Source organism: Vombatus ursinus, unplaced genomic scaffold (genome assembly GCF_900497805.2).
Source record: "Vombatus ursinus unplaced genomic scaffold, bare-nosed wombat genome assembly UNPS02014910.1, whole genome shotgun sequence".
NCBI classification, from domain to species: Eukaryota; Metazoa; Chordata; class Mammalia; order Diprotodontia; family Vombatidae; genus Vombatus; species Vombatus ursinus.
In genome coordinates this window covers 746747-758307 of record NW_020954688.1, presented here as the reverse complement: position 1 = coordinate 758307, position 11561 = coordinate 746747, and the positions used below count along the sequence as shown (strand labels likewise).

The 11561-nt window shown below is 39.0% G+C and overlaps 1 protein-coding gene across 1 annotated transcript in view; it reads right to left on the bottom strand.

The window, feature by feature from the left end:
- Positions 1-4716: 4716 nt before the first annotated feature.
- Positions 4717-11561, bottom strand: part of LOC114029150 (zinc finger protein 239-like) — a 14628-nt gene continuing 7783 nt past the window's right edge. The window contains exon 2 of the mRNA XM_027843510.1: positions 4717-7098. Coding sequence (XP_027699311.1) covers positions 6044-7039 — 996 coding nt within the window. The 5' untranslated portion in view covers positions 7040-7098 and the 3' untranslated portion in view covers positions 4717-6043. The remainder of the gene's footprint in view (positions 7099-11561) is intronic.

Sequence of the window (11561 nt, the reverse complement as noted above, 5' to 3'; positions counted from 1 at the left end):
CCTATCAATTGGGATGGCTGAACAAAATGGAATGCTATTGTGCAATAAGAAATAATGAACAGGCACATATCAGAAAAAACCTGGAAAGTCTTGTGGAAACTGATGCAAAATGAAATGAGCAAAACCAGGAAAACATTGTACACGGTTTCAGCAACTTTGTGTGATGATCAAGTATGAATGACTCAGCTCTTCTCAGCAACGTAATGATCCAACTACAAAGGACTCAGGAATATGCTGTCCACATCCAGATAAAGAACTGATGGACTCTGAATGGAGATCAAAGCATATTTTCACTTTATTCTTTTTTTTTCTTTTCTGTTTCACAGCTGTGACTAATGTAAACATTAGTGTTCTAGTATTAGTAAATATAAGTTTTACATGATAGCACATGTATAACATCAAATTGCCTACCATTTTCAGAAAAGGGGAGGGGAGAGAGGGAGAAAAATGTGAAACTCAAAATCTTGTAAAAGTGAATGCTAAAAATTGTCCTGATATGTAATTGGGAAAAATACTATTAAAAAATAAAAAGGAAAAAAATATTTACAGCTGGTATGATGATGAATTTCTTCAAACTTAACTGGACAGGGCCTTGTTTAGCTGACACAGAATCCATGACCAGGCCAACACCTAAATCCTTGCTACGACTTGTAATTTACAGGGACAACTTTTAAGAGCCCAGATTCACTTTCACACGATAAGTCATTATGGCAAGACTTCAGTGGTGGTGGGGGGATATATATGTATTAAATTCTTTAATAAAGCAATAAATGTGTGAAGTTCTTCAATAAAGTAAATCTTTTAAATTTGTCATTAGCTACAAACTAAGATATTTCTAAATGCCAATGTGTAGCATGTACTTTTTAGGTCATGCAGAAATATGCACTCCTGGTATCCTAAACATGTGACCCTTGAGCAGCAAACAGTGCTAGAGGGATTAAACCGTCATTAACATACTTCCTGGGAAAATAACCATATGATAAAAGGAATGTACTATTAAATGCAGGTTCTCATCTCCCTTCACAATGCTTTTGACGAGCATAAATGAACTTTGTAAAGGTATTTGCAGTTCATCTGTTGCAGGGGATAGAAGTGGTAAATAACTGCAAAGAACTTGGAGCCTTCCAAGTAAGTAGGCTTTAGTGCTCTGACTTTAACTCAAAGGTTGGTACAGTTTTGGTGAAATTATGAATTGGCATAGCCATTCTAGAAAGTAATTTGGAACTATGCTTCAAAAGACTTTGACCTCAAAAGCCTTTTGACCCAGAAAACCTCTACAAGGCCTATTTCCTAGAGATAAAAGAACAAAAAAACCCATAAATTTAAAAATGTACCAGCTCTTTTATAGTATCAACTGAAAACCAAGGAAATGCCTATAAATTGGAATGGCTAAACAAATTATGGCATATGAATGTAATATAATACTATTGTGCCATAAGAGATAATGAAAGGTAGTTTGAGCAAAATCCAGTAAGATGTGTATGAACTGAGGTGGAAATAAGTGATAGAAGCAGAAGAACAAATTATAACAACATTGTTAAGATAACTTAAGAATTTTAAATCAACACAATGCCAGCCGTGATTCCATAAGACTGATGATGTACTCTGCTATCCACCTGATAGGCAAGAAAGATTCAGGATGAGTCATGAGACATGAAATTTTGGAGCGTTTGCTTGACAATGTATATTTACTACCTGGTTTTTTGCTTTTTTGTTTTTTACTACATTGCATGTATTTTTACTACATGAGTAAGTTGGGATAGAAGATGAATATTAGTTAAGAAAATGTAAAGAATGATAGTGAAACACCATATTGGAAGATATGGTTCAGGAGCAAGAAATGAAAGCAGCCAAATGCTTAAAGAATACTCAGAAACTTCTTATGGCATACTTTATTCAAGAAGAGTTATAATATACATGACACTGAATATTTCAATGAATCTGTGATCTCATTAATATAGATATTTCTTGTGATGCTGATCACAATCTATCCATGCTTGCTTATCTTGTTTGACTCTCCACCTTTCCATGAACTCACTAGAAGGGGTCTGCCTTACTTGCTAGACATCTTGTGATCTCTTGGAATACTAGTGCAGCATTTACTGTGTCTGTGGTCCCATCTGTAATAGCTCGGTGTGTGACCCTGTACAAGTCACTTAGCCTCTGAAGGATCCCAAGCAACTCTTAAGGTGCAAGAGAAGTTGTAAAAACTATGTCTTTATATATCCCTACCCCAGGGCCCAAGCTCAGCTCAAATAAGTTGACTTCAGTCTGAGGAGAGCTTGATCTCTCCCCCCAAACCCCTCATCCTGCCCCCCACCCCCGCCCCGGCCTTCAAGGGGCATTCAGGCTTTTCTTGAACTATGGCTCATATCTCTACTTCATAATAGATCTCCAGGGAAAATCTTTTAAAGTTAAGTATAAAGTATGGTGTGTATCTAGGGCCCACCCTGAAAGGATTAAGATACTTTCTAGAAAGCTACTTAAATGTATACAGTAGATAGCAAGTTTAAGATAGCTGCTTGCTTCACCAAAAAAAAAAAAAAAGCTTAATATATAAAAAGTTCATAAGCACTCACGAACATGTGCTTAAAATAAGAAATAGAAATAAAACAAAAGGCTCATAAAAGCCCATCATCTCCATAATACTTTCCTGAGAGATAAAGAATCCAGGGAAACACATAACTGGCACAGATTTCACTTTCACCTCAGTCCACACCATCTGAGCAACAAGTTAGTCATTGTCTTCTGGTCAGCCAAGAATGCATAGCAGTGTCCATTTTCTCAAGATTGTACAGAAATTTGGATCTCAATTATTCCAGACATCTCTCATGACCACTGTTAAGTAACCTATGCTCAGAGAAAGAGGCAGCTAGAAACAGGATCTATTGAGGGTCATTCAGAGAAGCATATACACTTTATTGCCATGTGTATACAGCTGTCAAAGCTGCCTGGGGGAGGATGGGGAATACTCTTTTCACTAAAGGAGAGTTCCAACATGGTTGAAGAGAAGAAGTTTTTCCTTTTAAATTTGAATGGGTATCTCCTCCTGACTCTGGTCAGTTTTCTTTGGCACAGCCCCCACTCCACTGTCATAGAGGTAGTCAGCTCTACTCCTGCATATTGTTCAGCAATAGGCCAGATCACATGTCATCAGAAGTGGCCATAATACACACTCAGTGCCCCATCTCCCGTCATGGGAACTAAGTAACCAGTCAGGAATTTCGGGTCATGCATTCGTTTCAGCAACAGTCTGAAAGTATATGTCACCAGAAGTGGCCCATTTCCTCAGCCCCATCACCCTTCATACAAGAAGGACACTATCATGTTGCCCCAAGCTTCTTTTTCATAGCTAAACATCCCATTTTTTAAGGTGATCTTTATATGACATGATTTTCAAGCCCTTTGCTATTACATTTGCCTTCCTCTAGATGCTCTCCAGCTTGTCAATGCCCTTCCTAAAACATGGAACACAAAATTGAACATAAGTTTGGCTTTAAAGAAAGTTAGTCAGACTGTACTGGAAATTATTAACTGCTACCCTTCTACCATTCACCCCATCATAGATACCACCTATGTGTTGACAAAACACAACATAGCCTTCAACATAAGTGTAAAGCAAACTTGCTAATAACATTTAAAATGAAGTTATCCTGAGAAATAAAACCAAACCTATAAACCAAACAAAATCCACTCCCACTTGTTTTCCTCTCTGATCCTTTGGCCTCCCAGGTATGGCCAAACTCCTTTTGGACCCTAAAGGAAATAGTATAAGCTAGATCACTATACTTAACTTGATGTTATGTACATCATGTGTACATATCCTTTATGTACATATGTACAATATAAAAAAGGATTTTAGTTTCCCCATAAACATATGTACAGAAGCAATGAACATTGATAAGTGCTTTATTTCTTCTTTTATTTTTTTCACCTAACCACAGTCTCAGCCCTTTTTATTGCTTTTGTATTTTGTTGAAGCCCTGTTTAATTAATTTGTTTCATTAGTAGAACCCCCAACAGGTACTGAAAAGTTTTGTTAGCTAGTGATTTGGTATATGAAAAACACTACCATGTCACCTTTAGATCTTTAGAAATTCTAAGGCTCTTAAATTGATAAGCCCCACTTTCAACAGTAGAATACTTTTGCCCAGTTTTGAATTAAGGTTCTTTCCAGGTCTAAATCCCATGATCCTGATTCCATGTGGCCTAAAGGACATCGGTACCCCAATCTTGGATTACAAGTCTATCTAGTCTTTTCCAATGCTTGGAAGGCTAGACTTCTACCAGGATGTGGTGCACTGCTACATATATTGGTGAAATATGGAACAGCAATAAGGGTTCATCAATCCTGATCCTGGGTAACTCTATCATGGCTAATTCCTATTAGGGCAATATTTCACTGTGCTGCAAGGAATGAAACATCCCAAGTTTTTCAATGAACTTTATACTGTTGGGTAATAGGCATTAAAAATAATTTTAGAAGACTTTACTAGAAGGGTTCTACTATTATGGAAAAACTTGAGAACCACTGCTGTAGGAGATACTGGATCTCAAAGGAAGGCTTAGGGAGGAATAACAGGGAAGAAGGGGAAAGTCTGTTTGTTAGGAAATTGAAAGAATCCACAAAACTACTTATTTTATGTAACTTCTTTTATTTTACTCTTTTTAAAAATTAACAAGCATTTATTCTGTCCTACCTGCCATTTCCTTTCTTTGGGGCAGGTGTAGGGGGGGAGGGGAAAGTGGGATATGCATAGTCAAGCAAAACAAGTTCCCACATTGTCCATGTCTACAAACATATGTTTCATCTTGCATTTTGAGTCCATCACCATTTCCCGGAATAGCAAGCTTTAGTACCATTTTTCGGGAATCATGCTTGGTCATTGCATTGATTAGTCTTTCAAAGTTGTCTTTACAATGTTGTTATTATGTAAATTGTTCTCTTGGTAATCCTTACTTCACTCTGCATCAGTTCAGAAAAGTCTTCCCCAGGTTTCCCCAAAATATGTTCCTTTCCTCATCTCTTATGCTAAGTATAATATTCATGTACTATAATTTGTTTAGCCATTCTCCAATTGATGGACACCCCCTTAGTTTCCAGTTCTTTGCCACGTCATGGGTTTCCATTCTCTAATTGAGGTGCTTTAACAGTAAAACTGTCAAGGCAATGATTATTGTAACATGATGTGGGCACAAAAAACAATGGATAGAAAATCAAAATCTAGGTTCACATTCTTAGTCTGCAAATAAGTCCCTGTATGACATTGGGTAAATCAATTTACTTCTCTTTATTTCCTTACCTACAAAAGGAGGTGGCTGGACCGTATTCAATTCACAAAGCATGTACCTAGAAATTCTTCTTAGTGGCCTGGAATTCTTTAAGGAAGTTGTTCCACAAGATACAGGCCATGAAACCAGAGAATAATTCTAACAACTTCAAGTGATACAGCATAAGGGAACCACAGATACATGTGAGATGGGTTTCCACATGCATTTATATTAGAAAACATTTAATTGCTTTTATGGCCCTCTGAATTTTCTCCAAAGTGATTAAAACATTTCAGAGGGTTTCTAGCAAGCAGGAAAAAGTTGAAAATCATGGTGGGACAGAACCCTCCATACCTGGACTATGCTTTTCAAATTGCACTTTTAGAAAAAGGATTAGGATTCTAGTACAAAGAAAGATAATGTTAATAAGCCTCTCCTAAGCCAGATAGGAAACTGATCTTGGCTCCTCAAGCTAAACTCTCATCATGCCCTCAGGCCCAGTCCCTTCTCTTCTCTGGGTATCAGTTTCTCATCTACTCAACGGGAAGAGTAAACCCACCTTGTTAATAATTGTTGGGGTAAATGAGATAATCTACTGAATATAAGGGCCCCACTGGTGCTAGTAAGGTATAGGTCATGAGTTTAATACTCACAAGGTTCACACACATCCCATCTAGCCCTCTCCAAAATGGATGCTGCTGACCTGGCTAGGTGCATGAATGGCTGATGACCTAGAGGAGGCTCATTTGGCAAGAATAAAGGGCATGTCTCTTTATTCTAGGGTTTTCTCTGGAAACTCTCTAAAATGAGTCCTCTGATGTTTCAGGAGATATGAGTGGTGCCCAAAACTCTTCCCACACTTGCTACAGCTGAAGGGTTTCTGCCCTGTGTGAGTGGTTTGGTGGATAATGAGGCCAGACCTCTGGTTGAAGCTCTTGCCACAGTCACTGCATTGGTAAGGCTTCTCACCAGTGTGTGTCCTCTGGTGTATGACAAGGTCTGACCTACGCACATAGCTCTTTGCACAAGCTGTGCATTTGAAGGGCTTTTCCTCCCAATGAGATTTCTGGTGTGTACGGAAATTGGAACTGTCACTGAAACTCTTGCCACACTCCACACACACATAGGGCTTTTCACCTGTGTGGATGCGCTGGTGACGGATGAAAGCTGAGCTGTCATTAAAGCTCTTGCCACATGTACTACACTTGTAGGGACTGGCACCAGTATGGATGCCCTGGTGTCTGGCCAAACCTGAGCTGTCACGGAACCCTTTGCCACACTCAGGGCACTTGTAGGGCTTCTCTCCAAGATGGGTCCGCTGATGCAACTCTAGATGAGAGCTTCGGCCAAAGCATTTTCCACACTCCTTACACTTGTAGGGCCTTTCACCTGTGTGGATCCGCTGATGGCGGATTAGGGCAGAACCATCACTGAAGCACCGACCACAATCTCCACACTTGTAGGGCTTTTCACCAGTGTGGGTCCTCCGATGGAGACTGAGATGAGTGCTTCGGCCAAAGCATTTTCCACAGTCCAGGCACTTAAATGGTTTTTCCTCTGTGTCAGTTCTCTCATGGCCAACTAATTTTCCTTGGCCCTTTGCTGGGGTGTTGGATTTATTCATTTTTCCTTCCATTGGTGGAGTCTTCAATTGTTCTTCCAATTTAGGCTCCTTGGTCTCACCATTGGCTCTACCCCAGTCATCAAACAGATGCTGGGCCCTGCCAGTGTCAGATTCTGCCAACAACCCACTGGAAGATTCCTTCATTTCTGGAGCTTCTTGCTTCAAGATACTCTTTGTGCTGTCTCTTTGCTGAAGCCCTAAACCTGGAGAAGTGGGGAAAGAAATCAACTAAGTCACTCAGCTGAAATTAGGTGGGAAGATTATGTCTAGGGGAGAAGAAAATAACCAGGGGAATTGTACTCATTTTAACTTTCTATGTATGATCAGTTACTTTGAGATTACTTGCTTCAGCAATTTTCAAGATATGGTCTAAAATCCCCTATACACTTTTAGGCAATTTCCTTACAATGAATCTGATTTACATTTAGGGAATACAAATACGTTCAGGGAATACAAATACGTTTTGAGACATTCCTAAGACATCAGGAAGATAAAAGAGCTATCAAAGTAATCACACATTGCATTACCAATTCATAACAGTGCATCCCAAAAGCTTTACTGTCTTGCCTAAGAGTTAAGTAGGTAGTATGTGTCTGAGGCTAGATTTGAATCCAGCTCTTCCTAACTGCTTCCATTGCTCTAACCACTGCACCACTTGTATTGTTCTTCATATGTTTTTTTGTGTATATTTTCCTCATTAGTTCCCGAAGAGCAGGGACTATAAAGTTATATCTACCACTTAGAAGTGCCTGGCACATATGTAATAAATACTTGAGTGAACTGGTATGACCAAAGGAGAGCTAATTAGGGAAGACTTCTTGGAGGGAAATTATGAACCCATGATTGGAAGGGAAAGTCAAGGATTGATCAGAGTTGCTGCTGAGGTTATTATGATCCTATTCACTTTCAACTTCATTTCCCTCTATAACATGTGCTTAAATCTAGATCTGCACTAAAGCAAGACAATACTCCAGGCCCAGAAGTATTGGTAATGGGCTTCAACAATGGAGAGTAATATGAGAAGGGTACGAGAGTAATACTTTGGGCTCCTGTGGTGAACATTGTTCAATCACTGCCATCCGTCCAACTGGGACCATCTTTCCACCAGGGTCAAGGGAAGTCTAAACCAGCTGCCTCCTCTCCCTGCAATTAAATATTACTCCAACACCTTGGATACCTCCTACCCAAGCTGAATCTAGGAATGTGACATAGGAGGGGGTACAGCGCAGTTCCTAAACTCTAAATAGGGAATGGGAAGTTACCCTGCCACCAGGTGGTAGATTTGAATGGAGCCATGTCTCTCCCTCCTCAATTACACCAGTAGTAGATTGGAGACTAAAGGGTTGGGGACAGAGTCAGAAACCTATTGAAGGGATGTACCCCAATACCTGAATGCCCATAGTTTGAGGTGGGAGTGGGGTATCTTATAGTAACTTGGGTGAACTGCCATAAACTGCCACCCCCCTAACTATGTTGGGATTGAAACCACTAAGTCATGTGCCTGCTTAAGCTATGTTCCTTTTGGCAAGTAAACTCCCTCTCTTACTACAACTAATTTTGAGCCTAGACTGATCACCTTGTCCCTTTGCCAACATAGGGACCTACCATCAGTATGAAAATGTAAGGTTTAAACTGCAAACTATTATCAACCATACGAAAGAATACTCCAATTCATTAAATTTAAGAAAAATGCATTTAAAAAATATTGAGGTTTAACCAAACAAATTGGGAAAGATGACAAAAGATAGATTTGGGAAAGAAGAATACCCTAATTTAGTGATGATGGAGTTATGAATTGGTTAACCAGTACAGAAAGCAATTATGCTAAGAAACTGACTAAAATGTCTATACCCTTTAATCTAGAGATTCTACTGCTAGGCATATGCCCCCAAGGAATTCAATGATAAAAAGAAATGCCTCATATACAGCAAAATATTTATAGCTGTACTTTTTATGGTGGCAAAGAACAAGAAACAAAGTATGTGGCCATCAATTGGGAAATGCAGAAAAACCCCACCTGGTCTCAGCACGTATCAGATACCCCCACTAGCATCCTAGCTCAGCACCAGGTAAGCCACCAGACACCTACAGCCTCCAACTGCTAGCATCTAAGGCTCCAGCACACAAAGCCATTGACCATGCCTCTGGTCCCCAACACAAGAAGTTTGTGATAGTGCCCCCTGTGCTCCAGCAGGAGAGCTCAACTTTAAAAGCCAGGAAATATGCAAACACCATGAGCAAAAAGGAGAAAAGAACATTGACCACAGAGAATTATTATGGTGACAGGGAAGATCAAAACACAAACTGATAAGAGGAAAACATTGTCAATAAACCTACATCTGAAACCTCAAAGGGATGTATGAATTGGTCCCAAGCCCAAAAAGCCTTCTTGGAAGAGCTCAAGAAGGATTTTAAAAGTCAAATAATAAGAAGAGAAAAATTGGGAAAAGAAATGAGAAGTATGTAAGACAGAATCAATAGCTTAGAAAAGGAAGGACAAAAATTGATCGAAGAAAATAACTCCTTAAAAAATACAATTTGGCCAAATGGAAAAGGAGGTACAAAAATGCACTGAAGAGAAGACCTCCTTAAAAAGTAGAATTGGCCAAATTGAGAGGGAGGTGCAAAAGCTAACTGAAGAAAAAATTCACTAAAAATTAGAATTGGACAAGTGGAAACTAATGATTCTATGAGGCATCAAGAATCAGTCAAACAAAATCAAAAGAATGAAAAAATAGAAGAAAACATAAAATATCTCATTGGAAAAACAACTGACCTGGAAAACAGATCCAGGAGATGTAATTTAAGAATTACTGGTCTACCTGAAAGCCATGATCAAAAAAGAGCCTAGATAGCATCTTTCAAGAAATTATCAAGGAAAACTGCCCTAAGGTCCTACACTCAGAGAGTAAAATAGTCATTGAAAGAATCCACCGATCACCTCCTGAAAGAGAACCCAAAATAAAAACCCCAAGGACCATAGTAGCCAAATTCCAGAATTATCAGGTCAAGGAGAAAATACTACAAGCAGCCAGAAAGAAACACTTTAAATATCATGGAATCACAGTCAGGATTATGCAGGACCTAGCAGCTTCTACATTAAAAGACCATAGGGCATGGAATATGATATTCCATAAGTCAAAGGAGCTTGGAGTACAACCAAGAATCAACTATCCAGCAAAACTGAGCATAATCTTTCAAGAGGAAGAGATGGACATTCAGTGAAATAGGGGACTTCTAAACCTTTCTGATGAAAAGACCAGAGCTCAACAGAAAATTTGATCTTCAAATACAAGACTCAAGAGAGGCATAAAAAGGTAAACAAGAAAGAAAAATGTTATTCAATAAGGGTAAACTGTTTACATCCCTACATGGGAAGATGATACTTGTAACTCTTGAGAACTGTATCATTATTACAACATTAAGAAGCGGTGTATATAGAAAGAGTGTGTGGGTGTAAGTTGACTTTGATGTGATAATTAAAAAAAATAATTAAATAAGGGGTGAAAAAAAAGATTGTACTGGGAGAAGAGGACAAGGACGAGACAGAAAAGGGTAAATTACATCACATGAAATGGCACAAAAACCTATTACAGTAGAGGGAAAGAAGGGAGGGAGACGAGCATTGTTTGAAACTTACTCTCATTAGATTTGGCTCAAAGAGGGAATAACATAAACACTCAATTGGGAATAGAAATTTATCTTATCCTACAGGAAGTAGGAGTGGTAAGGGAAAAAAACAGGGGAGGGGGTGGATAGAAGGGAGGGCAGAAGGGAAGAAAGAAGTAGTAGAGAAAGGGTAAAAGAAAGGGGAGGGGAGCTGATAGAAGGGAAAGCTTAAGTGAGGCAGTGGTCAGAAGCAAAACACTGGTGAGGAATGAAAGGAAGAAAGGAGAGAGAAAAGCATAAACTGGAGGAAAATAAGGTGGAAAGACACAGTTAGAAATCATAACTATGGGGGCAGCTAGGTGGCGCAGTGGATAGAGCACCGGCCCTGGATTCAGGAGGACCTGAGTTCAAATCCGGCCTCAGACACATAACACTTACTAGCTGTGTGACTCTGGGCAAGTCACTTAACCCCATTGCCCAACCAAAATAAATAAATAAATAAATCGTAACTGTGAATTTGAATGGGATGAACTCTCCCACAAAACAGAAGCAGGTCGCAGAGTGGATTAGAAACAATAATCCTACAATATATTGTAAACAATATATTGTTTACAAGAAACACATTTGAAGCAGAGAGATATATACAGAGTGAAGATAAAAGGCTGGAGCAGAATATATTATGCTTCAGCTGAAGTAAAAAAAGCGGGGGTAGCAATCCTGATCTCAGACAAAGGAAAAGCAAAAAGAGATCAAATTAAAAGAGATAAGGAAGTAAACTACATCCTACTAAAAGATACCATAGACATACTAATATCAATACTAAATATATATGCACTAGGTAGTATAGCATCCACATTGTTAGGGGAATTAAGGGAGTTACAGGAAGAAATAGACAGCAAAACTATACTAGTGGGGGACCTCAACCTCCTCCTCTCAGAACTAGATAAATGTAACTACAGAATAAGCAAGAAAGAAGTTAAGAAGGTGAATAAAATCTTAGAAAAGTTAGATATGGTTGACCTCTGGAGAAAACTGAATGGGAATAGAAAGGAATATA